The sequence below is a fragment of the Chroicocephalus ridibundus genome, chromosome 1, assembly GCF_963924245.1.
Source record: "Chroicocephalus ridibundus chromosome 1, bChrRid1.1, whole genome shotgun sequence".
NCBI lineage: Eukaryota > Metazoa > Chordata > Aves > Charadriiformes > Laridae > Chroicocephalus > Chroicocephalus ridibundus.
This window is the reverse complement of record NC_086284.1, coordinates 183,607,476-183,633,963: the sequence shown is the minus strand read 5'-3', so window position 1 is coordinate 183,633,963 and position 26,488 is coordinate 183,607,476. Positions and strand designations below refer to the sequence as shown.

The 26,488-nt window shown below is 38.9% G+C and overlaps 2 protein-coding genes across 13 annotated transcripts in view; both read left to right on the top strand.

Moving 5' to 3' along the window:
• XPOT (exportin for tRNA) overlaps positions 1-7,669 on the top strand; it is a 30,377-nt gene extending 22,708 nt beyond the window's left edge. For all 10 annotated transcript variants that reach the window (XM_063323048.1, XM_063323041.1, XM_063323047.1 and 7 more), the window contains 7 exons: positions 1,583-1,772; positions 3,081-3,197; positions 3,283-3,398; positions 3,908-3,955; positions 5,467-5,538; positions 6,665-6,721; positions 7,213-7,669. In XM_063323048.1, coding sequence (XP_063179118.1) covers positions 1,583-1,772; positions 3,081-3,197; positions 3,283-3,398; positions 3,908-3,955; positions 5,467-5,538; positions 6,665-6,721; positions 7,213-7,239 — 627 coding nt within the window. In that variant the 3' untranslated portion in view covers positions 7,240-7,669. The remainder of the gene's footprint in view (positions 1-1,582; positions 1,773-3,080; positions 3,198-3,282; positions 3,399-3,907; positions 3,956-5,466; positions 5,539-6,664; positions 6,722-7,212) is intronic.
• A 6,584-nt stretch (positions 7,670-14,253) lies between these two features.
• TBK1 (TANK binding kinase 1) overlaps positions 14,254-26,488 on the top strand; it is a 30,735-nt gene continuing 18,500 nt past the window's right edge. For 2 of the 3 annotated variants that reach the window (XR_010069504.1, XM_063323037.1), the window contains exons 1-7: positions 14,254-14,369; positions 19,320-19,440; positions 21,235-21,375; positions 22,186-22,315; positions 23,180-23,361; positions 24,190-24,350; positions 26,270-26,380. Coding sequence is in view for 2 of the 3 variants with exons in the window: in XM_063323037.1 (XP_063179107.1) it covers positions 19,354-19,440; positions 21,235-21,375; positions 22,186-22,315; positions 23,180-23,361; positions 24,190-24,350; positions 26,270-26,380 (812 nt within the window). In the remaining variant the exon portion in view is untranslated. Of the gene's footprint in view, positions 14,370-17,095; positions 17,417-19,319; positions 19,441-21,234; positions 21,376-22,185; positions 22,316-23,179; positions 23,362-24,189; positions 24,351-26,269; positions 26,381-26,488 lie in introns of those variants that run through there. The other variant, XM_063323038.1, reaches the window with a different exon arrangement.

The window sequence follows — 26,488 nt, the reverse complement described above, 5'->3', positions numbered from 1 at the left end:
CTATCGAAGTGTAAAGCTAATATTATAAACTATGCAAGCTCCAAAGTGAATTTTCTCATTTTTTATAATGAGATTTCCAGGAGATACAGAGATACAGAAATACCAGATGCGTGTCTAGGGAAGAATGTTGATTTACAAGATCTTGATGCAGTGGTGTTGCATAAAAACATATGCTGAGGCTTAATGCATTGTTATTCAAAATACATTGAGAAATACAGAGGTTTTGAAATGGAGGCATGAGATACGTATTAAGTAGGAGTAGGACCATCAACTGGTTATCTAGCAAAGATTCTTGAAGTGTAGCCTTTGAGAGCTTCCTAGTTTCAAACAGTTCAAATGCAAGGTCAATGAAATCTGTGAAGTTACTAACCTGTTACTTGTGGTTCATTCCCTGGAGCTGCCACAAGAATATTGCGCCCTTGTGAATGGGATGGGAAATTCATTGCTGTATGAGAAGGTTAAGAAGCCCTTTAAATAGGCTTAAATAAGTCTTTCAGCAGAATGCAAAAGTAAAATTACTAAAGTGAAGGTGTGAATCTAGCATGTGGACCTCTGGAATATCCCATCTGCTGAGCAGAGAGAAGGAATTTTGAAAACTCAAGTATTTCAGAGATTAGGGAGGAAGGCTCTTATTACTCTAGTCCTTTTTGGAAGTTATGCTTAAAAGTAATTCAGGATAACAGTAGATAATTAAAAATAGTCTAAGGTGAAGGTTAAAAAAAAAAACAAAAAAAACAAAACAAAAAAAAAAACCAAAACAAAACAAAAAAAAAACAGTCACAGGAGCAAGACTGGACAAATACCATGTTCAGATGTGATGTTTAGCTTTGTATGGTACTGTACCATTCTTACTACAATATGTTAAAACAAAGATCCTACCTTCAACAGTCTCAGCTTAAATACCTTCCAGGTACAATAAAGAGAAGATTAAAGATAAAACCTCGTTAAAGCATTAAGAAATTAACATCTGAGTTGCCTCTTTACGGAACTCTAGGGTGTCACTGAGTAGCACGCATCTCAGTTTTTCGATTCGTAAGTGTTCAACTAATTTAGTGTCCTTACACATTTCATATTTCTCACTGCAAGTAGGACATAAATGACAAGTTTATTCTGTAATGCCAGTAGTATTTCAGCTCAGTGAAACTTTTTTGTTTAAGCAGTCTTTAAAGACAAGTACTACGAAAGGCAGCCCACTGTCAGTTTCAACATCTTAGAGATGCATTTTCTGCAACTACAGTGACTTTATGGTAGCCTCCCCTTGATATTTCAGGGAATTTGAAATAGTGTCTGTCTGAACAGAAGGACAGGAAATCCTGAAAAGGCTTCTGTATCTACTCAGAGTGAGACTAAATAGGACGAGGGATTTTTTTGTGCAAAAGACTTGCAATAGGTGGCGTGTAACTCAAGATGCAGTAATGTTCATGGTGACCCTGATGTGGCTGACTTTGTTAAAGTAATTGGTATGTGAAAATACTAACTTTAAAGGTGAATCAAAGCTGAGAATTGTAACAAGCCCTTAAGTTTTAATTTCAAAATGTTCAATTTCTGTAACTGAGTTGATACCCTCTTCTAATCTCCACAGACACAGGTTTCACCTTTCCTACAACAGATGTTTATGCCACTCCTTCATGCTATTTTTGAGGTGTTGCTCCTTCCAGCAGAAGAAAATGACCAGTCTGCTGCTTTAGAAAAACAAATGTTAAGGAGGAGTTACTTTGCTTTTCTGCAGACAGTAACTGGCAGTGGAATGAGTGAAGTCATAGCTAATCAAGGCAAGTAGTTCAGTTTCTCAAAGAACAGTACTATGGTTACTATCATCTAAGTTTTGTCTACTAAAATCATTAGCCTAATTCCTGTCAAGTACTATTAACAATGTTAATAGTTAATGGACTAATGTAAATACAATATTCAACTTGCCTATTGCTTACCTGTTGCACGAGAATTTGTGTTTGTGAAATCCAGCTATAACAGGCATATTCTTCCTGTTGATCTTCTCAGCTTATGTGATCACTGGGTCTATAAGAAGAAGAATGGTGAAGAATGGTTTATAATACATCCTCATGCGTCATTGTATTTGATTGGTGAATCAGAGATCGTATATCAAATATCTAACATCTAACAATATAGATATTATATATAATAATAGATATATCAATATCTAGCAATGGTCAAACTGTTGGGCAAGACCACTCACAGCTGCCAGTATTCATAGTGGTGTTCATTTTCTGAAGGACACATCAGTATTTCTGTAACTTTATTACTATCGCCTCATCTTATCTATGATAGAAGGCATCATATGATTTATATATTTAGTTACCAGGTTTTTCTCACCCTTAGTGGCCAAATGCAAATTGGTGCTTTTCATAGCAGGAATTTGAAGTTGAATGTCCAGTTGCTTGATTCTTTAAGTAATTATCTCAGTTTGTATTCCATCACCATCAAAATGGCTAGGGACTTGGGAAGCTTTAAAGTGAGTCATCTGATAGGTGGAGCTCAGACTTCCTTTCCTCCATCCTAAAATGATGGTAATCCCTGTGGGAAAGGGAAGTGTGGCATTAAGTAGTAGTGAGAGCTCTCTTGAAAGAGGCACTTTGGTAGTTGTGATGGACCAAGAAATTTGTAAAGGGATCTGTTTGATAATATAATAAGCATAGATGCAGCACAGAAAAGTGTGATAAAAATATCTTTCCATATATTGGAAGATAAGCGAACTACCTCAGTACTGCTGAGTTTTAATTAACTCTACCAGGTTTGGGTAGAGAGGAGAAAACTTGTATTTGTAAGCAGGTCAAAATAACCCCCTCACCTTTGTGTGTATTAAAGGCCAAAAGAGCAATTAAAATCTCCAAACTTTAAAAAACCAACCAAACAAAAAAAAACCCCAAACTATTATAACCTAAATAAGAGTTGTCTTGCATCGTAGGGGAAACTTCCCAAAAATATTTGAGATTTGTGCAAAAAAGAGCTATTTTGAAGTTGAAGCATGTCTTCCAGGTCAGTATTTATATAAAACAGTGTAAGAGTACAGAAAGATTTTAGGCTGCAAGTTGAAATGACAAGCTCACTTTAATGTGTTTAAGGTGCAGAGAATGTGGAGCGTGTGTTGTTCACTGTCATTCAAGGAGCAGTGGATTACCCAGATCCTATTGCACAGAAGACTTGTTTTATTATTCTTTCTAAGTTGGTGGAGCTTTGGGGTAAGACACTCTTTCCATAATACCTTTGCACCTGCTACTAACCATGGAGCAACCATAGAACATGGAATGTTATTTTTCTTTTCAGGAGGTAAAGATGGACCAGTAGGTTTTGCAGACTTTGTCTACAAGCACATTGTTCCTGCATGTTTCTTAGCACCTTTGAAGCAAACGTTTGACTTAGCAGATGCCCAGACAGTATTGGTGTGTATTATGGACCTTTTTTTTTTTTCCCCTTTCATTCTTTTGGAGCAGATTCAAGCTAAGAAACCTACAATGGCCATGTGGTATCAAAGATCATAATCTCACAAATAAAATCTCTTACGGGTTTTTTATTGAGGTATAGAGGTGATTAATTATTGAATATTGTGGTAGTGTATTCTGTAGTTTGCCTATACTCAAAATCAAGCTAGAGAATTGCAGATCTGAGTATTTAACATTGACCTATATTACTTATTAACTAATGTTCACTGAAAGTGAACACATGCAGGTGGCTTTTCTTTAGTTCATTTTTGGGTTCAGCTGTGACAGAAATTTTTCTGGTTAGACTGGAATAAAAATTGCAAGGTTGAGGCTGTTATCATTGTGAGAGGGTAAAATGAGGGAATAACGGCATAAACTAGGCCTTGTTTTGGGCCTCATTAGGTTCTTTGCCTTTAAATACTGAAGCAATAGACTAATCAAACAGTCTAATGTTATGTATTATATTGCAGGCTTTATCAGAATGTGCAGTGACGTTAAAAACAATTCATCTCAAAAGGGTAAGCTTCATAATACTTTGCTGGTAATAACTCCTGCATGTTTCTTTCTAGTGCTTTAATCAATTTCTAAAAATTAGGTACTTACTAGGGTGAATTACTACTGTACCCTAATATAAAATAACAGAATTACTACAATGCTGTGTAGGGATACAGGATTCAGTAGTTCTACCTCTTGAAAAATTACTGCAAAATATTGACTCTTCATTAAGGAGAACAATCTGCTCACTTGATTGTTACTGTGTTTAATCGATCAATTGGCATTCTTTCACTTTTCAATGTAATACTTAAACTGACATAAAAGAGCAATTACAGATGTACTATAGAGTACTTCTCTGAAAACAAAGGTATCTTTCAACATGTAGGAGATTAGATTGAAAAACATTTATGGAAAAAAAATGAATTTTGCATTGTCTGATGACTAAAACACTATTGCATATTTCCATTTTTAATGGAAAGTGAAACAGTTTCTGTCTTTGCGTTACTGTTTCCTGCTATACCCTTTAACCAGCTGGCTACCTTTTCTGCCAAATGCAAGTAAAAGTCACAACTGCACAAAAATTGTAAGAAGTTATAAACCGGCAGAGAAGAGATGGCGTTTTAATTGAGGAGAACTTCCAAGTTTGTTCCTTTTTCCCCAAAAGCAATGAAAAGATAAATCTGTAAGAAATCAAGCCTTTGGTAAAGGAAATAATTTCCTATTACAAATACTGTTTCTTAATATTACCAATATAAATATAGAAAAATAATTCGCAATCTTCTCTTCCCCTCCTGTGAACTGTATACTGTGTTCTAGTTCTAGGGTAACTTATGCCTGAATTAATAAAGTTGATTTGCTTTCTCCTGGTAGATGTATTGGGTCGTGTCCGTATACTGCCAGTGTTCAGTAATCCCTCTTGTGATGAGAGGTATCTGATAAATGCAGATAAAGAAAACAAAAACTAATGGATTAACCAGAACAGACCTGCCTGCATCTCTCAAAGGCTTCGAAGTTCCATTTTATTACTGTTTAGTCCGCCACAAATTACATAGTCAATGTTACAAGAAGAGAAACACTATGTTCACGGGTACTTAGCTACTAAATTTCACAATGGGAGTAGTATGGTAAAGCAGTTGGCAGATACTAATTGCCAATTTTATTAATTTTTTTTCTTCCATATGTCAGATAGTGAAATTTGGGCCTCCTTCTTACTTAACTGACTTTTACAGTTGACTTGTCACAAACTGACTGGCTGTATTGTTAATTCTTATTTCAGTGCAATCTTCAGTGCCTTCTTCTGCTATGTAACAAAAGATACCAAATTGCAGTAGAATCCTTAATGCCAAGGTTGAAAAATCTTTCTATTTGTTAACACCTGAGAATAACATGAACATTTGGTATTTGATATGCATAACTTCTCTGTAAAATAGTCATGTAGACCACCTGTTTTCAAACCTTTCTGTACTATACATGTATAGGACTTCCTGTATGTATGAAAATATAATTGTACAAATTGTGTACTGCTTTTCTTTAGGGTCCTGAGTGCATTCAGTATCTTCAGCAAGAGTATTTGCCTTCTTTGCAAGTAGCTCCTGAGATAATCCAGGTAGGAATTCCTAAAAGAACATTTTGACAACTCTTAACGATCATAAATGTTAAAGGGGAACAAAATGAATACTGACAAAGTTAATCTCCTACCATCCGTCAATAAAGCTTACTCTGATATTGCATATCAGAATAGGATTAATTTGGTGTAAGGAGTAAAGTTACTGCAAGAGTACCTTGCAAAAGAGAGTCCAGTGCATGTGAGTGTCTAAGCCATCTTCCTACTTTAATTCAAATTTTAACCTGAGGAAAAAGTATCAGAATACCTAGAGTAATAACTCGGAAGTAAAATGAATAATGTTGAACATACAGAAAGTGTGATGATAAAGGCTGTATTCATGAGTACAGAAATTTAGGCCACAGCACTGGTTCTACTGTCACATTAAACATGAGAGTTTTGTGTGCTTATTTTGGAGCAGTGCAAGAGGGTTCTCAAAAGTGAAACTTTACACCTGACCATTGTCTCGACATTAGGTGTTGCTAGCCATATGCTAAGCATTGCCATGAAGAAATTGTTAGGTGAACACTGACAATTTTAATTTCAACTAATTTGGATGCTATAGTAATCAAGTTTGCTACATTAGAAGGCAATTATACTCATTATAAGACTTAAACTGTAGAATTTTTAAGTGGCATTAAATATATATAAGTATCTCTTGCTGGTGCCCCAATGTTTTTCTGACCTAAGATTACAACTTTTTCAAGTCACAAACATTTTCTGCTCTATTCTAAACTCACTTAGTGTGTACGTAATACTTCTTCAGCATAAAAGTTTGCCTGAAGTATTCATTTCAAAGCCACCAAAACTTACTGGAAAAATTAAAGGTTTAGAAACTTCTTCATTGCAGTCCTCATATATAGTCCTGTCTCTGTCTATTAAGCTAAAAGTGAATGTGATGTCCTATATTTGAAAATACAATATTTTCACCCCAGAATGCACTTGGCCTGTCTCATAGCTTATTACAATTTTTTTATCCATAGCATGCTTTTCTTTGTTTGGACGTTAGGGAAAATGCAAACTAATATCAATGGCTTTACATGCAAGGTATTCTATACACACCTAACATATCTCAGGTTGCCTTGTTGCTTCATTTAGTTATTTAGTATTTCTTAATTCTCTCCTACAGGAATTCTGTCAAGCACTTCAGCAGCCTGATGCTAAAGTCTTTAAAAATTACTTAAAGGTAAAGATCTTTTTTCTTTAAATAGCTTTTAATTCCATTTGAACTTTGCCACACAATTCAGTAATGGTAGTGACCTGAAATAAAATTGAAATATTGAATTATTTAATAGTATTTAGTTATAGGGAATCTCCAAGTAGTAAAAGCAGTTATTTGGAAAGAAGGAGCAAACAACAACAAACCTACAGCTGTAGAATTGTCACTTATTCTAAGCACCTTGCCATGTCCTCAATAGCTTGAAATTCTTGTGGGTTATGTTTAATAGTTGAAATAGAATAAAGTGAAGGTGTAATTGTAAAGAATGTGTCAGAATGTTTCAGTTCTGAGGGTGTGAGTGTAATTGAATAGCACAAGTCACATCCCTGAACCTAGTGTGTTAACCTGTTTATTAAACAAGAAAAAGAGCTCTGTCAAATTGATTATCTTGCACCTCAACTATTCCATGTCTTATATTTCCTTTTTCTTAAAGTGTTTTTTTAATAAAATTTTAACAGGTATTCTTCCAGAGAGCGAAGCCCTAAGGAAAATACTGGAATCTCATGTACCTGTTTCCATAATCCAGAACTCTGGTTGTTAATTTATAAAAACGCTAACTCTTGTGCCATTCAAACTGTTTTTGTTGCTTTGTGCTTACATCAGTACATATTTTAGCCTTTCGCAAAAAAGAGAAATGCAAATCCCTCACTTGTGTCTCAAACATGAAGGTATGTGACAACATGAAAAATTATCTGTATACCTACACAAACTTTTATTATGTATAGGATGATTTAAGCTGTAACACGTACAGCAATGAAATGACACTTATTTTTGAAATTAAATGTAAAAATCCCTTCAGACCATAGCAATGGTTATTAAAATGTGTACATTTTTGATACTGAGTAAAATGTTTTCATAAGACATAAAATTCATTTGTTCATGTATGGTGACATGAAAATAAAACAATCAAAGTCATTCTTGTAGATAGTCATTTCATTGAAGTTGTCTTAATGATAAAATATATATATACCTCCTAAAAAACAGATTGGTTTAATAAATGATTTCATTTAAAAGTAGCATCTGGTTCTATCTTTTTTATAAAAAAAAAAAAAATAAAATTTTATCCAGTGAAATGTTAAGTCTCTATGAATCATTGTGGTCGAGTGTTTAGAAGCTACAGCATTCTTTAACCTTCTGGCTTTTTTGAGTAGAACCTGGCACTTCTTCTGATGCTTGGATAATAAATCGTATTGCAGTCTTGCATGTGGAAGATGCTGTCAGAAAGAATGAATTACATTCACTGCAATATTTCAGTAAGGTCAATCATCTATAAAAAAATTCTAGTACAGCGTTGTTACCTCTGTCCCAAAATGTATCAGTTGGTCGGTTTGTTTCTTTCTTGGTTGTTTTTGTTTTTATTATTATTATTATTCTATGATGTTACAGTATTCATAGCTACTTCATAGGGGCGGGAGGAAGCTGGGAGTCTTCCTGTGCACAGGATTTAATACTTTCTTCAGCTCAAGGGGGCTGCACCCCTGGCCACAGCAGCTATGGCTGGGTGTTTGCTGGCAGTCCTCTCTCCTTCCCCTGCAGCCACGGCAGCTTTAGAGGGAAGAGCTTTCACTATGCAGACTGTGAAGCAAACAGTTACACAGGGCTGTCTTTAGCAATGGTTTTTTTTTGGTTTTAAACTACAGTGTCATTTTCATACATGATTTAGACTTTTGCCTTCTGAAGTAAGGGTAGTACTGCTGCTTTTTAGTACTGTGTAAAAGTAGGAAAAAGCCTACACTTACTCTGTTAGTATAATTGACCGTGTCATTTGTCTAACAGAGTATGATTTAGCTATTATAAAATTACACCCTCATGAGAAAAGTCTTTAAACTGGCCACTGCCAAAAGAGACTGCTCTCCTTCCTTATCCCCACCATATCCCTGTAGCTTCCTCTGTGCCAAATCTGGTGTTCATCTAACCTCTAACGAGCTATCCAGGAAGCTGAAGTGGCAGAAGGAAACACTTCCCCCCCCCGCAAAAGCTTGTCGCCTGCCAGGGTGATGTCAGGTGAGAATGGATGTAAAGCAGAGAGTGCAGGGCTGGGGCGTGGGCTGTGCGTGGCAGCCATTGACCTGGCTGTATTATGTACTTGTACCTTTACCTTCCATTCATGACTGAAAGAGTATCCTATAGGATGAAGGATTAGGTAGTCTGGATCTTCAGAGAAATTAATTTGGTTCAGCTCAAAGAATTCAAAGAGGATTGTTTACTTTCCTCTGCTTTGACCCTGTTGAATCAGAAGAGTGTATTGCCAGGGATTATGCACGGTGTGATCTGTGGGTTGGTTTCTGTATCTTTAGATAAACATATAAACACTGATTCTGGCTACTAGCAGGTTATTTTTTTTCCTGCAGTTTCCTTCAGCGATGCAGACAGCAGATCTGCTGTTGTTATGTCGCTGTTATGTGGTGGGTATGCAGTGCCTAGTAACTATCTCTGCCAAGAATAAGGGTTTAGAAAAGCAATTCATGAGTTTCTACACCTTCACTTTGAAGAGATGGATTCCTGCTTTGTGCTTTTGTTTTTTTTAATCTGGACTGGAAAAGTGTATGTTACTTACTGTCTCCAAAGAGAACGTGGTGATGCAACATGTATTCAGAGTGTGAACTAGACTCTCCAGGCAGTGTTTAGATGCTTTGAACATATTACAAAAACAACTACTTGTGGGGTAGAAGAGGTGGAAAAAGATAGAGACAGATGAGAATACTCCACTGAGAGATTAGGTTGACATTCACACGTTTTCCTTCAGACAATGGAGGATCTTCTTGATTTAAAGGCTGCACTAAACACAATCAACTGCAGCTTTCCTATATGACTTACGCTGCTGTGTACCTGCACTGGTCATAAAACATCACTGTAGTTTTATGTAGCAGTATGGTAACTCCTCTTGTGCACAACAGAATTTCCTCCTGTGAAATATGTTTAAGTAGGAAACACAGCTGTAATTCTTTAATTAAAGATACAAGGCACCCTTAGCAGAGAGGTAGTATCTTTTATTTACAAGCTGGAGTAATTACTACAGACACAGAAGCTTTTCAGGCTTTTTCCAGGTGTGAAGTAGAGGCAATGAGTTCCATGCGAGCTGAGGTCAGGGACAATTTTTCTCAGGGACTGACTTATCGATGCAGGTAAGATGTTTTAGCAGCTAGTTGCTATCCAGAGAGGTGATCTGCCCTTATCCCCTCTCTTGTCAGTATTGGCACCTGTCTGATTCCATAACAAGACAATTTATGGTGAAAAGCTAATCTTGCAGAATAACTATTTTCAAGTTTTTAAAAAACTTGAAAGCTATTAAAAAATAAATTCAAAGCTATTTAGAAAGCTACTCACCCTTTTGGGGGAGACACAGTTTTCCAGATGGAACTATCTCACCATGGAGTGAGACAAGTGCTACTGCAGATTCAAGGAAAGCAGCTGTAACGTGTAGGTAGGGGTGGAGGAGGGAGTAAGCACCTTTCAGCAGCAGTTGGCCACCAGGGCCATTTAGTTGTAGCATCACTGTAGCCATGCAGTTATTGAACTTCAATTGGGCCATTTCAGTAAGTTAAGCCAACAGAAAACCAAAGAAAGGAGAGGGAAGGAAAACAGCAAATAGGTTTTAACTGATAAAGTACACTGAAGCTGCAAGAATGAGACCTAGTGGTAGTGGTGAGGAGAACAAGTGACAAAAGTTGGATGGTGTAGCCAGAAACAGGAAGGGAAGTATCTCCATGTGAAACATCTTGGTGGCACATTAGAAAAAAAAAAAAAAAAGGAATATGCCGGAAAATATATTTCTGCCAAGATCAATACAGTTCCTGGTGACAGGAAGTGGGAAGTCAGAGACAGAGTAATTGTTCTGTGAGAAATGTTTTCTTACTCTTCAGCAGGTCTTTCTGTTCCCGGCTGGTTGCTCACGTTCGTTCTGGCAGATGCATGGGTGGTTTTCTTTGGCTGCAGTTTGTCTTAGGGTGTTGTATTTGATGTTTCTGGTTTGCTATGAAGTGGGTACCTGTAGATTATGTGAATTATGCATGTTACACAGGCACACAGCAGGAGGACACTCTGGTGATTGTTGAGATTGTTTGGCAGATTGGTTTTGCATTTGTTGCTCTATCATGAAGGTTTTTCCCCCACTCACGTTCTGTTTCTCTGTTTTTCCTTCATACATTCGTTTTTCACTATATCCTAAGCATTTCAGAAAAGTGGGAGAAAGGAGGCTCCAGAACAAATTTTTTTAAATCTAATAATGTTTTTTGACTATCAATACTAGCCCCTATTCCACCAAAATCTCCTAGAGTTCTTCATAACTATGGGACAAGAGGAAGAATCTAATTGGTGGAATACTTAGCATAATTGTTTTTGGACTAAGATTTGTTTGGGAGCATTAATCTGTACATGTTATCAACAGCTTTGGAATTAATTCTCTGGCGGCAAGCTGGGAAAAAGACAAAGCTAGGAAGAGCTGTCTTACGTCATGGAATTACTTCCCTCTGTGCAAAACTACAGAAGAGAAAATGGCTTAAATAATGTGGAATTACAAAAGGCGGTTCCAGCTGAAGTGAAGATGACTGCTTAATAGATTCAGCTGTGATACCACCTAAATATTTAAATCAAATACAGAAAACAATTTGACTATTAAAGTAAATGTCTTAAAAGCTTTGGTTTTCTTTAGACAATTTTTTAATGAGAGAGGAAAAACAATGTTTAACTTGTTCAGGAATTTCTAAGTTACTGTTCTCACCTGACTTACTGGTAAAATTAGTGCTTCTGCTTTTAGTAAGGTTGGCAAGATGCAATTTTTCACTCAAAATTTTTAAAAGTCAAATAATTCAATCACATGTTTTTTTCTATCTACTGTGGTTGATTTCCACTCTCCCCTGTTCTTATCTCATTGTTGCTAGGTTGCCCAGAGGGTCACAAGAATAAAATTAGAAGAAGATACTGTATTTTGCCCATTTTAATGCTTTCAGCACTGGTTGGAAAAAAGCTTTAAGTTCAGTGCTTCCATGTTTGGAAATAGGGCCTTGGAAATTTGGAAGGTGACATCATGCTTGTGGCTATCATGTTTTCCATGAGATCCTTCAACCAAATGTGGCTACTCACAATCATTCCTTAGAGTTTTAGTCTGTGTGTGCACAATAAGAACTCTATTAAAAACTCTATTACAGTCTCCAGCAGCTAAACACACCAGAAATAAATGTCAGCATCCAAGAAATTTCTGACCACAGCTTTCCCTCTCAGTGAAAGTCATGGTTGAGCTGTTAAACGTCCATCTCTAACACAGCTTTCTTCCTGTTCATCTATTTTTCCTGACCATGCAAGCGCTGAAATTGCATCATTTGATAATGCATACACAAAATGGTATTCATCACTCTTCCAGGTGTTTCAGAAGCTGTGCTCTAACTTAATTCTCCTCATCAGTACTTCAGGATGTGGTAATTATTCAATATTCTTCTAGAGCAAAGCTCCAAAAGTATAAATCAGTTTGACTTCTTTTCCCCGGCATATTTTTCTTTTCTGAATTCTGGCTTTCACAGCGGTATCTGTAAGAAGACTGTATGCAACATGCCATCTTTAGTTGCAGTTTGTACAGCTGTATTGTTATATGTATACATTATATGGAATAGCATACGGCTACTGACTACTGAATTTGTAACGTGAATGAGAATCCAAATACAAGAGAGGTAAGGAATACCAAAAGTTTTACTGATACATTGAAAAGAAGTGGAAAGAAACAAGTAAAATTTCTAGAGTGAATCTGCAATGACACTTTCCTTTTTGGTGTCTGTTCTTCCTGTTCTTATATTCAACATACCGCTTTCCTGTGATTCATACTGTGAAACATTTAAAGGCTAGAGAAGATCCTCCTTGCATAAGGATCACTGATTACGTTACAAATATACCCTAGAAAAATGGACAATTTGAATCATGCGAACCTTATGAATCATCTTCATTGATTCAAGACCTGGGGAAAGCACATGGGCTGGTAACTGCAGTGAAAGTGGTCAGATTCAGGGGCAGCATGACATTGGAGCTGAGATGCTCTAGGTCTTAAGCAAACAAAGGCCTGGGGAACCTGGTCTGAAGTCAGGGCTGACCCTGCTTTGAGCAGGATGTTGGACCAGAGGCCTCCATCCAGCATCAATGAGACTATGATTTAAAACAGCCGGTTCCAAAAAGCACCAACATACCGAGCCAACACCTTGAGTTTATTCAGAAGGGGAAGCAAGTACACACTCAACATACAAAGAAAAGTTCACTGGCATTTTCCTCATTATGAGAGGGCTTTTGCTAAAATCCGTATGAATGATCTAATAAATATTTCTGAAGAAGACAAAGCTGACTCATGGGTATCCACCTAATGAAAAAAAAATGGCTTGTAAAGCTGGGTACAGAGGAGGGGGGACAGAAATAAATCACGTAACTTCTGAGGAGCACTGCAACATTTTGAAAGACACAAGGACAGAATGCAAATGCGGTGGGAAACTATTCCCTCTGTAATGCGGAAGCATTACGAAAGAAAACTCAGATGCCAACAAACAGGAATATAAATTAAGCATAAAATGTATCAAAATCAATTGTTTGGTTCCGCTAAGCAGAATTGTAGTGCAAGCTTAGTGCCTGTAACAAGTGAACCAGCCGAAGTTTGGACTTGTGATAAAGCTGAAGAAAGGTAAGACAGTAACAATAAACAAAGCCTGTGAGCCAAAAGGTCGCTATCTTTCATGTCAGTTCCTCAAGAAAATAGGCTTGTAAGATTTGGGAAGATGGTAATTCCAAATGGGAAATGCATAGGATCAAAAAAAGGATGGGGGGGTCGGGGGGGAGATTTCTTTTGACTACTTTCCAACAATAATTATGCTTAAATTACATTATGCAAAAGGGACAACAATCTATTTTTCCTTATAAAAGCTGTATAGACCACTCATTGGAATGACAGCATTACTGGACAGTAAAATAACAAAAAGGCAAATCAGCAAAGAACCTTGCTTTTAGACATTTAAGTGAAAAACGAGAGCGCCAGTCTATGAAAAATACGAAGACTTCGTGAGGTTTAAAAAGCGTGAAACCGAGGGAAACTGCACAGGGCAGGGTAACATTTTTTTTCTGGATGTCGCTTGAAACAGCAGTCAGTGAGGTGAATCTCACACAGATAAGTGTAACTTGTAAATTTTACCGTTTACCGGGGGGGGCGGGAGGGGCGTTACCTCAGGCAAGGCGGGAAGAAACGGAACCACCGCCAAGGCGGTTACGCAGCAAAAAAAAATCACTACTGAAATCTCACCAGAGCCGGTCCGAGTTCCTTTTGAACCTCACACCAACTCAACCATTTTTTAAGGAACATCCCACCGCCGCTTTTCCACGTTTCCCAGATGTTTCCCTGTGCCGCCGTCCCCTCGCCTCAGGGGCCGCCGCTCCCTCATCACCACAGAGCGAGCGGCGGCCGTGGCCGGTCCCTGCCAGCCGCCTCCCGCCCACCCCGCACCTCAGCCCACCGTCGGCCAGCTCCGGGCGAGGAAGTGCCAGGAGCTGCCGGCCGCCGAGGCGGTGCTTCTTGCCGCTCCGCCTCCCCAGCGCCGCTGCAGGAAGCCGGAAGCGGCCGGGGCGCTGGGCAGGCAGGGCGAGAGGCGGCTCGGTGCGTGGGGCCGGGGCCGGTGGGCAGGGCAGGGCAGGGCAGGGCAGGGTGAGGGGAGGCCGCGTCGTGCTGAGCTGAGGTGGGCGGCGGCGGCGGCGGCGCGGAGGGAGCCGCCTCCCCTCGCCGTCGGCGGCAGTGGCGAGGGGAAGCGGCTCCCTCCGCGCCGGCGCTGGGGCGAGATGGTTTCGGTTTCCCGGGGCGGCGGTGGGGCCTTCCCGAGAGCTGCCGCCTCCCGAGGAGGGTCGCGGGCGGCGGCGGGCACGGCCGTGCAGGCCGCCCCGCGGAGCGGCCCCCGCCCAGGGGCGGGTGGGGGTGAGGCGACGGCCGGCCTGCGGCCTCGGCGGCGTGCCTGGGGCTCGTCCCTTGCCCCGTTCTCGACGACTGTTATCCCTGTGAATGTCGGCGAGTCGCAGTTGAAAATTACTTTTGTAATGGGAAGGGGGGTGGGAGGAAAGAAAGCCAAGAGAAGCGTTGTGTTTGCCTGCGGTGTAGGTAAAAGCTTTCCTCAGGTAGCGGCGTCACCTCCGTGGTTGTAGAAGTAGTTAAACTTTTACCTCAGGAAGGGTGTCCTGTTGCGGAGATGAGCTCTGGTACTGTGCCCTCCTTTGCCCCACCTTTCTGGGTGCGGGGCTGGCCGAGTCGCTCGGGCAAGCCTGTGGCCCTCCATGGCTTTCCAGGAGCTGCCATCCCTGACAGGGGCCAAGTCCTCTTCCCCCAGTACAGGCTGGAAACTCTGAGAGTCCTGGTGATGAGCAGCAATGGAGCCAGGCTTGCCGTTTGTTCTGTGGGCCTTTGGGAGCGTGTGCTGCTTTGTGTGGGTTCAGGCAGCACCTTGTATAGCGCAGAGCAGGGTATTCTGGTCATTCAGATCCCGGCTGTTGGGCTGGAAACCCCTGGAGGGAAGTTAGGTGAAGAAAGCGGGAACTTCAGGGGAAAAAACTTATTTTCTAGGTTTAAAAGAGGGCATACAGGGAAGTATAAAACCTTCATATTTACCAGACTGCATAATGCTAACATAACATTTATTCAGAACTTCAGCACCTTGCCTGTTGGCTTTGGTGGCATATAGGATCTTGCCTGTAGACAGAAAGAGCCTTCACTTTAACGTCATCATCTGTCCCCACTTGCCTGGTGAACTTGTGCATTGCAGTTGTTAAGAGGGGAACTACCTGCTTTGTGTGCCTATCCTTCATGCCTAGGGTAACAGCAAACTTCTTCTTATTAATTAGAAGCAGACAGTACTCCTGCTTCCAAGCACTGGGGTTTTTAAAAAAAAAAATCATGTTAGCAATGCAGCCTTTTCCTATAACAGTCCCCCCTGCTGACAAATAAAGTAGTATCACCAGAAGCAGAAAAAGATTTAAAAAACCCAAAAAGCAGCCCCCAAACCCTTGAAATGCTAACGAGTCATGGGGGACAATAAATCAAACTGCTGGTAAGAGAAAAATGCCTTTAGATATGTGAGGACTCATCTAGTATCAGACTTAATGACAATAAGTGAGATGTGAAGAAATAGAAAGTTCAGCATTGAATCAAGTGATAGGACCATGATAGGACCAGTCTCACAGTTAGAGATTTTTTTTAATTTTTTTTTTTTTTTAATATGAAACTCTTAGTGAATTGATCTAGGAAAGTAATGGAAGACATAAAAAGAAAACTTGACAAATGCTGGTTGTTTAGCAAAGATCAGTTCTGAATCAGTCCCAGAAAGGAAAAGTACTAAAGGAGGTCTAACGTGTTATATCAGTTATTGAATCAAATTTATTATAATTTGAAGATTAAAATCAAAGCTGAGTGAGATTTTATGCCTTTGAAGTGAAGGCTGTTAAAAGAGTGTAGACTTTGTTATTATTATAAAAGTACTATTTTGGCCGATAAAAAGTGTAGTATTGCAACACTGACTCTGGTTTGGCGTTGGTTGTGTACCCTGGGATTAATATTGGCATAATTATATCTGCGGTTTTATGAGTGAAAGAAACCAGACCTTGAGAACCCATTAGTGACTTGCTGTTTTTTTAAAATCCATTGAGTGATATTTAGGCTCATCTGTCACAGACTTGTCCGTTTGTTCTGTTTTCACCTATTGACCTTCATGCAAATTTAATTAGAAAGTAAGAAGGTAAAGGAAGAGAGCTGATCTCATACATAAGCTACCTCATCTTTGTCACTTTCGGCAACGTAATAATTCTGTCTCTAATAGGCTGCTAAAATTTTTGGTATTTGAATAGACATTGTTGAAGAAACTCTTTGTTTACTTGATCCTTCTGCACGCTTTCTGTCTGCTTAGAAAGGATTAACGTTTCTGCATCTTGCTATGGGTCTTACGAATGTTGCTTTGAAATAAATGACAAAATACATGTTTACTGTGCTAGCTGGCTTGTTACAAGCAGGGTTTTAATTATGAGGAATTTTTTAATTCAGAGATTTTTCAAATGGTTTACAGTGGGCTATGCATTATTTACTTGCAGACATCTTTCTTACTTTCTATGCCTGCATCATAGATAGCACTTTGGCATCTACAGTAACTGCTAGCTGGGAGAAGTTATCTTATTCTGCTGTTGCACATTGTTGTGTCAGAGTTAAATCAGAATTCTAAGGATTTAGGGTGTGGTGTTGTTTTTCTTTGGTTCGGATTTGAGATAAAACCTTTCTTCTCTAGGCATTGAGAACTTTATCTAGATTTTAAAAAATGGTGTTGCTGCTGTAAGGCTTCTGGCCGTGTCATCTTGTGCACCAAGGAGCTCTCAAAAAGTGCCAATCACCTTCTCATCGTAAACATGCACAGGAAATTCTGTCGAACTTCTTCCAGTAGTTACAGGAAAGGGGTTTTGTTTCTTTTGAGTATGTTAACTGTTTCTTGTCAATTAACGCAGGCTGCTGCAGGATATCCTGCTAGGCTGTGAGGAAAGGCTGCTGCTGTAGAACTTTCCCCTGGTCCGGTTGCTGTTTTGCTCTTAAGATCTTTAGATCCAGGAAGCTACATCTTTGACCTTAGAGCCTTTTGCTAAATTTAATGGCAAAATCAGTGCTTTAATTAAGCCAAAAAGGTAAGGCTATTAACCTGCAGTTCCTGCTGTTTTGGCAAGGGGGGAAATCTGGCAGTTCTAATGTTTTTTCTAAATAATTTTAATTTAATCAAAATTTTTTTTTCTCCTTCCCTTGAATCTGTGAAGACCTGAGTATCTGGCAGTTTACGTTTCAGGAATGGTGGGGAAGCCAGGCTGTCTCTCTAGAAATGATGTAACATACCAAACGTGAAATTTTAGAAATGAGAGAAATGTCCCTTAATTTCTTCCAGTAGTAATTGGTCGTTTTAGCAAGTAGCTGAAAATACTTCTGTTAATTTTGATTTTCATCTAGCTCATGTAAAAATGCCTTTTTATAAGTAGTTAATCCAGTCCCTTTACAGTTGTGCTGAAGTGCAACTTCAGAGACAACGTGATCTAAAAGATCTGTATACTTATCTGCCATCATTGCTAGTGTCTGTTCCTTGATATATATATATATTGAATAATGGAATTTGATTACAGGTCTTGCATATTTTCAAAAGATGTTGTGCATGTGTTTTTGACTCTTTCTTATAGGTTTTGCTACTGTATCATTTAAACACCTCTGTACAACAGAAAAGGGACTTTTGGTGGGTTGACCCTGGCTGGATGCTAGGTGCCCACTGAAGCCGCTCAATCACACCCCTCCTTGACTAGACAGGGGAGAGAAAATACAATGAAAGGCCCGTGGGTCGAGATAAGGGCAGGGAGAGATCACTCCCCAATTACCGTCACGGGCAAAACAGACTCAACTTGGGGAAATTAATTTATTACCAATCAAAATCAGAGTAGGATAATGAGAAAATAAAAACTGAATCTTAAAACGTCTTTACCCGACCCCTCCCTTCTTCCCTTCTTCTTTTCTTTACTCCCAATTTCTCTGCCTCCTCCCTCCAAGTGGCACAGGTGTGCAGACAGTTCATCACATGTTCTCTCTGTCACACCTTCCTTCTCAGGGGGAGGACTCCTCACAGTCTTCCTCTGCTGCAGCGTGGGGTCCCTCACATGGGAGACAGTTTTCCACAAAATTCTCCAACACGAGTCCTTCCCACAGGCTGCAGCTCTTCGTGAACTGCTCCAGCATGGGTCCTTTCCATGGGACAGAGGCCTTCAGGAATGGACTGCTCCAGCATGGGCTTCCCATGGTGTCACAACCTCCTTTGGACACATCCACCTGCTCTGGCATGGGGTCCGACGTGGGCTGCAGGTGGATATCTGCGCCACTGTTTACCTCCATGCACTGCAGGGGGATAGCCTGCCTCACCATGGTCTTTGCCATGGGCTGCAGGGGAATCTCTGCTCCAGCGCCTGGAGCACCTCATCCCCCTCCTTCTTCACTGACCTTCGTGTCTGCAGGGTTGTTTCTCTTACATATTCTCACCCCTCTTTCCAGCTGCAATTGCTGTTGTGCAGGGGTTTTTTTTCCCCCTTCTTAAATATGTTGTCACAGAGTTGCTACCACTGTCACTGATGGGCTCAGCCTTGGCCAGCAGTGGGTCCATCTTTGGAGCCAGCTGCTCTGTCAGACAAAAGAGGAAGCTTCTAGCAGCTCTTACAGAAGCCACCCTTGTAGCCCCTCCGGCTACCAAAACCTTGCCATGCAAACCCAATACAGGATTATAAAGCTTTCACTTTTCCGGTTGATTTTTTCAAACAAAGTTTGGGAAGTAAAGACCTCAAATGCAGAGAGGTGTTGCGTCTATGGCATTAGTTTTGATTATTGAGCTAGCTTGGGTTTGTTTCTTTGCTTTACCTCTTATTTCTCTACTTGGTGGTTCTTAATTACTTTTGTATGTCTTTGGAGCTGTGGTTGGGTGATGGTTTTTTCCTTCTAATTACAATCAGTTCCTTTTGTGTATTTCACTAAATTATAATTCAATACATGTAACCTTTTGTTTTTAAGGTGAAAAAGAAAACTGTCTAATCAAAGAGCAAAGATGCAGAGCACTTCAAATTACCTGTGGCTGTTGTCTGACATTCTAGGACAGGGAGCTACTGCAAATGTTTTCCGGGGACGACATAAGGTTAGTGAGGAATTACTAATCTGAGTAACATGTAAAATTGAAAATTTTTCACATGTAAATAGCGTCATGAAATCAACGACAAACCGTTCAAGGTTTAGGCCTAAAGCAAATATATCTTTGTAGCTATTCATACTTAGTTTTTAATTTTTAATAATCGTCCATTGAATTAGAGTTCTCTACAGTTATTTCTGAAGATTTTTTAAATATTATATTATTTGTCCTTGTAAAATATTAACTGTTATTAATTCTTCGTTCCTTCATTCTTCAATTTTATGGAAAAAATTTTTATACTCCTTGCTTAAGAATTTAAATAGGAATAAAAGTCTTATCAGATTTTATTACGTGATATGTTATTTTTGTCTTTGTTAAATTCTCTTGTCATAGTTTTTTACTCTCCATTTAAAACCTGTTTCTTGTGATTTTGTACTGTAAGCAAAATATTCTTAACATATTATCATATCAGATGAAGTTGCTGTTAATCTTAGACTGAAAGTCAATGCTTCATACATGTCTAGGTTACCGTGTTCTTGGTGACATGCCTTGAGTAATCAGTACAAAATAGTACATCTTCCAGCAGTTTTGCCATGTAAATAATATACTGATGTGTATGTTGTAACCTGAGTGAGGGGATAAAATGACCTTACTCGTGTAGGTCAGGCCATTCCTATGAATTTCATGGTATGACTCACAAAACGAAGATAATTGTGAAAATAACGGTCTCTTATAGTAATGACAGTCTGTGTGAAATCAACATGAAGTTATATATAAGCTACAGTGTTTTCTATGCTCCACATGTAACTGTGAAGCAACATTAAGCAGTAATTTAGCAGCTAATGTGCTTTTCTGGGTGAGTGATTTTCAACACAGAATGATTCCCGTGTAAAGCTTATGGTTTCATGGTTGCACTTCTCCTCACCCTCACAAGTCTGAGCACGTTACCTGCAGCTCCTTCTCAATGGGAGAAAACTTTTACCTGGGCACCAGTAGTGCACAGAAGTGTACTGTGCAACACACCTAGTCTAAGCACAGGAAAGCTTTGTCCTTAGAAAGAATCTGTTGCACACAAGACTGCCAATGTAAGCTTATTCCTAGAGTGGGTGCAGGGAGGTACTTTGCCGTAAGAGGGACAGGAGTTGCACTGTCAGCTGGTGCTGTGGGTGCCTGAGCATGTTGGGGCTTAGTCCCACTTGAGAACTTAAGTCTCTGATTAAGCTCATGACTGTGCTCCTGTCACTTATTACGTGGGTTTGAATTGCTTCAGGATTTTGGATAAGTGGTATGTAGTGCTTGACGCTTCCTTCTTTGAAAAAACAAAATACTACTTTATCAGTATAAACAGAACAATAAAGAGAGAGCAACGTTCAGCTTCTGAAAGTTGTCTCTTAAGCAATCCAAGACTCTCAACTGTAGTCTGTGTGTGTCTCATTGATTTGTGCAAGTGGCTTGCTTACCTCTTGCTGAAAAGTTATTTTTCAGTTAAGTTTACGGGTCGTTCTTAAATGTGTAGCCTTTCTTATGCTAACTATTCTTTTTTAAAAAACACTTAGATTTTGTGGGTTAATGTTGAGTTTCCATTCTGCTAGTCTGTTTGCTTCTAGTCTATATTAAACTCAACCAGCATACACAACATTTTTTTTAGTAGAATCTTAACACCTTAATGCAAAATACTATTTTGAACTATTTGTAATATGAGTATGCTCATATGCACAACATAAGATCTCAAAATGCTTGGATAACGGGTACCTTTACAATCTTACACTTCTGTTTGATTAGTCACTTGTTTGTTTTGAACAGAAAACTGGGGATTTATATGCTGTCAAAGTATTTAACAGTATAAGTTTCCTTCGTCCTGTGGATGTTCAGATGCGAGAGTTTGAAGTGTTGAAGAAACTAAATCATAAGAACATTGTCAAATTGTTTGCCATCGAAGAAGAGGTAATGAATTGTTGTAGTTGTGATCTGAGATGCATGGTTGTAACCACAGTAACTGTCTTTATGCTTTATCCTTAACTATAGAGGAAAAAGTTATGTTTTTAAAGAATGGTAACATATATGATGATATAAATACTCTGATCCAACCACCACCATTTTTTTTTTCTTTCTTTCTTTTTTTTTGTTGTTGTTGAAAGGATATGCTTGCTTTCAGTGTTTAGGCACAAGTTATGATTCTTCAAAGCCATCTCAAGAAGCCACTATCCTAAGCTTTATCTTGAATTCGGATTTTTAAGATATCTACATGTATGAATATTAAATACATACTGATAGTTGTGGGTGTTTCAGTAATCCTGACAATATTATGCTTTTGCTTTGCAACCAACTAAAATAATGACATAGGACATGTAGAACTGTATGTTAGTATGAGTTCCAGTAGTTGCGCTGAAACTGAGACTGATTTCTTGAAATGACCCAGATACTGAGATTAGTAAAGAGGAAAGAAGGACAATTGCTGCTGTCTGCTCTTCTGTACTGCAGTTTCTCATTTGTCTACCTGTCAATATTGCTGTCAACTCTCCAAGTGCCTAGAACTTGAGGCTTTATTTTTTCCCCCTCTCCAAGTTAGAATGCGTGAAACAATAAAAAAAATTCACCTGTGCTTCTTTTGAAGAAGATCACCAGGATGGGATTTATGGTCTAGCCACAGATTTTATTTTTCTTTTTGTGAAAGGAAGATCCTGTGGTTATATGTAATTTCTGCCATTGTTTTCATAATAGTCACAGACTTAATCTTTTTTTATTTTTTTCCAGACAACGACTAGACACAAAGTACTAGTTATGGAATTTTGCCCATGTGGGAGTTTATATACAGTTTTAGAGGAGCCATCTAATGCCTTTGGTTTGCCAGAGTCTGAGTTCTTAATTGTTTTGAGAGATGTGGGTATGTAGACTTTGCTGTTTAGTCTAATTCATTGACTGAAACAAACTAGTTTTGCTTATCTTGAAACAACAAGAGATGAGGAATTTGAATGACTGTCAACTAATTGGAACAAGAGGAAATGGCCTCACGTTGCACCAGGGGCGGTTTAGATTGGATTTTAGGAAAAGTTTTTTCACCAGAAGGGTTGTGAAGCATTGGAACAGGCTGCCCAGGGAAGTGGTGGAGTCGCCATCCCTGTAGATATTTAAAAGACATTTAGATGTAGGGCTGAGGGACATGGTTTAGTGCTAACTTGGCGTTGCTAGGTTAACGGTTGGACTTGATGATCTTAAAGGTCTTTTCCAACCTAAACAATTCTATGATTCTATAATGGAACAAATTAATATGTCATACGGAGTCAGATCTTTTATTTATGTCTATATTGGTACAGATATCTGCATTAAGAAGCCATTTCTGTTTAAAGCATTCCTATAATTCTCTATTTGTTTGTTTGTTTCAAGATTATTTGTCACACGTTGGACTGACTCCTAGTGATAATTAAACTCAGAAGAGTAAATTAGAAAAATAATGAGGTTTACCTGTGTCTGCCTGTTATAAAATTTTCCTCCATTACTTCATGGGAAAGATGCTGCTGAGAGCAAGAAAAACTGTAATTTAGCTGTTCAAAAGAAAAAAAGGCAAAAATCCTTAGAATATTCTCTGGTCCTGATTTTTTTTGTTAATTGAGCGTCCTTTCTCATTTCTGTTTCCCAGTGAGAAAGTAAACACATATGTTTTCCTATCCTCAGTTATAATTCTGTGCTTGTGCAGTCCGTGTCAAGATGCATATATAAATTCTGTATTTTTATTTTTTTTTTATTGAAGTGGCTGGGATGAATCATCTCCGGGAGAATGGAATAGTGCACCGTGACATCAAACCAGGCAATATAATGCGTGTTATAGGTGAAGATGGTCAGTCTGTTTACAAACTTACAGACTTTGGTGCTGCAAGAGAACTTGAAGATGATGAACAATTTGTTTCTCTCTATGGCACAGAAGAGTATTTAGTAAGCCCATATGATTTCACTTTCTGTTGAAGAAATGTTTGAAGCCTGGGGCCTTTTGTGATGAGAGTTGAATAGGTGGTGGTCAGACTGTTGGGCATTAGTGTTTAAACCTTTGTATTATAATTGTATTTATAACTTTCCGCCTTTTTCGTATTGGGTCATGCCAGTTCTGCTGCTGATCTGTGCACGGTGGCGTTTAAATAATTTCTAGGTCTAACTTCCACTGTTGATTTGTGTGAAAGGAAGAACAACAGTATTTTAGTTATGAATGTCTTTGCCTTTATCTCTGTAGATGTTTTTCAGTTTGTATTTGAGCTACTTTATTGATGTTAGGTGAAGTTAAGATACACTTACTTGATAGTTAACCAAAGAGAGGCAGGCAGAGAAGCATCAATACAAGCATTTTAGGCATAATTTTCTTCCTGCCACGTTTCCCCCCCAGAGGTAGTATCATAACTGATAATCTCCTCTGCTGTGGATCTTTTTCTAAGTTTGTTTCTGTTGTTTCAAAATCATCTGGAGGAATACTGGCTTTCTGCTCTTCTTTAGTGGTGTCTTATTCTAGTGGGCAATCTTTAGCTAAATTTTAAAATATTTTTTGCAAACCTTTAATAGAAATGGCTCTCTTACCTAGGAGCACTGTAGCGATATTCTGTCAGAATAACTTCAGCAAATTCAGTGATACAAACTAACTTTGCATTTCAATTAAACAGATGAAAGTTTAGAATGACAAATTATCTTGCTGTGAAATGATAGTTTTTTTGTTCTTTATATTGTTCATAAAGCAATTCTAACTTTTTTCTGGTGTTTTTTTTTTTTTCTCTTTAGCATCCTGATATGTATGAGCGAGCAGTTTTGAGGAAAGAGCATCAGAAAAAGTATGGAGCAACGGTTGATCTGTGGAGCATTGGGGTGACCTTTTACCATGCTGCAACGGGGAGTTTGCCTTTCCGACCTTTTGAAGGACCTCGTAGAAACAAGGAAGTGATGTAGGTAATTTAGAAGGAGAATTTTATCTGTTTGTAAATTAAGTCAGTCCATGAAATGCTTTTTATCAAGAAATCCTACACACATACTGTAAACATTAAAATACTGAAAATATTTAAGGAAAAACATTCTTTAACTTTGTTGTGGTTTAACCCCAGTAGGCAGCTAAGCACCGCGCAGCTGTTTGCGCACTCCCCCACAGTGGGATGGGGAAGAGAATTGGAAGGGTAAAAGCGCGAAAACTCGTGGGTTGAGATGAAGATAGTTTAATAAGTATTAAAAAAAAAACCAACAAAAAAGCCCCACCTCTAAACCCAAAGGAAAATAAAACAGAGAAAAATGAATGATGCGAAAAAAAAAAACCCAATTGCTCGCCACCAGCCAACTGATGCCCAGTCAGTCTCTGAGCAACTGCAGCCCTGGCAAATTTCCCTCCCCAGGTTTTATTGCTGAGCATTATGCCATATGGTATGGAATATCCCTTGGTGTCAGCTGTCCTGGTGTGCCCCTTCAAATTTCTTGCCCACCCCCAGCCTACTCGCTGGCAGGGCAGTGTGAGAAGTAGAAAAGGCCTTGATGCTGTGTAAGCACTGCTCGGTAACGGATAAAGCATCCTCTTGTTATCAACTCTGTTTTGGTCACAAATCCAAAACACAGCACCATATGAGATACCGTGAAGACAATTAACTTTATTCCAGCCAAAACTAGTACAAACATTCTGTTTCAACAAGGATTTTACTGTGTGGCACCTTAAGACCTGAATTAAGCATCAGAGCTCCCCCAAAATACTGATGTATTTCCACGCATCTTTCCTTCACTATGTTACTAGGCTGGTCTGTTGCAGTGTCATGTGTGTAACTTGGATATTCAGGCAAAATTATGATATTCTGAAATGGGTTTTCAGTGCTGCAAGTTTTTGTTGTCCTTTAAATGATTGTCTTCCCAGGCAGTCTTGAAATGCACGCGCTACCCATGAGACTGATATTTTTGGAGTAGCAGAGTTGTGGACTGTGGCTTAAGATAACAGGGGTAGCTCCTGAATGGGAAACAGAAGTTGCGTCTATGATGTCATGGTTGGAATTGATTCCTCTTTCATCTTAGTCTAGTTCTATGTTGTTGTTGTTCTGTGTGTTGCATTTGAAAAATAAAGCAAGGTGGTACTTGGGAAATCTGATAGACCATTAACATCTCTGTTCTGTTACTCCTTGCAAAGCTGACTGCAATTTCCTTAATTTTAGAAACTGTGATTATCCCACAGGCATTCTTGCTATTGTATCTACTTGGGAGATAAGCAGGGAACGTATGTTTCGTATGTACCTCATCCTCCCAAAAGAGAATGCACAACTGAAATTTTCTGCTGCAAAAAGTCTATTGCTTCTGATTATTTTCATGAGAAATTTGAGAAATACTAGCGTGTTCAGTACAAAGTTAGCCAATGCCAAATTGTATCCAAATTGCTAGATGTTTCCAAGTTAAAGTAATTTCTCAAAGCCTTCTTTATCCCCAAGTGACTTTGTGGTGGCCAAATGTCATCTCTTGCCATGGAACATGCTAGAAGTTAGTCTTGTAAATGCCTAAATTGAAAATGCCTTGGAAATCTGACTGTGATTAATTAACACTTGTGAAAAAACTTCCGCTTCCTTCAGTGATGCCTGAAACATCTCCTAATTCCTCCCAAATCTGAGGTGGACAAAGTTGCTTCTTCAATGTAGCCGAAAGTGTTTCCTTTTCATTGTTTACTATTTTAGCACCACTCTGTCAGCTTGTAAGTGAAGCTTCCTAATTATTGCACCACCTACAAATTTCGGCCAATCTGTTGTTTAGATTTGTATTATTGATACCCCTTTGAGGATTAGTTACTAGACCTATTTATGTATAAGAGGTAGTAGTTGAAGTCTCTTATTTTTATAATGTATTGCAGGTATAAAATAATCACTGGAAAGCCTTCTGGTGCTATTTCTGGAATACAGAAAGCAGAAAATGGACCAATTGAATGGAGCTGGGAGATGCCCATTTCTTGTAGTCTTTCAAAGTAAGTTTGAACTTCTCAGAGTGTTTCAGTGCTGCTTGATTGGGCTTTTCCAGTTATTCTTTCAGGATTGGGTCTTTGGAACAGAGATCTAACTGTTGCACTTGTTCT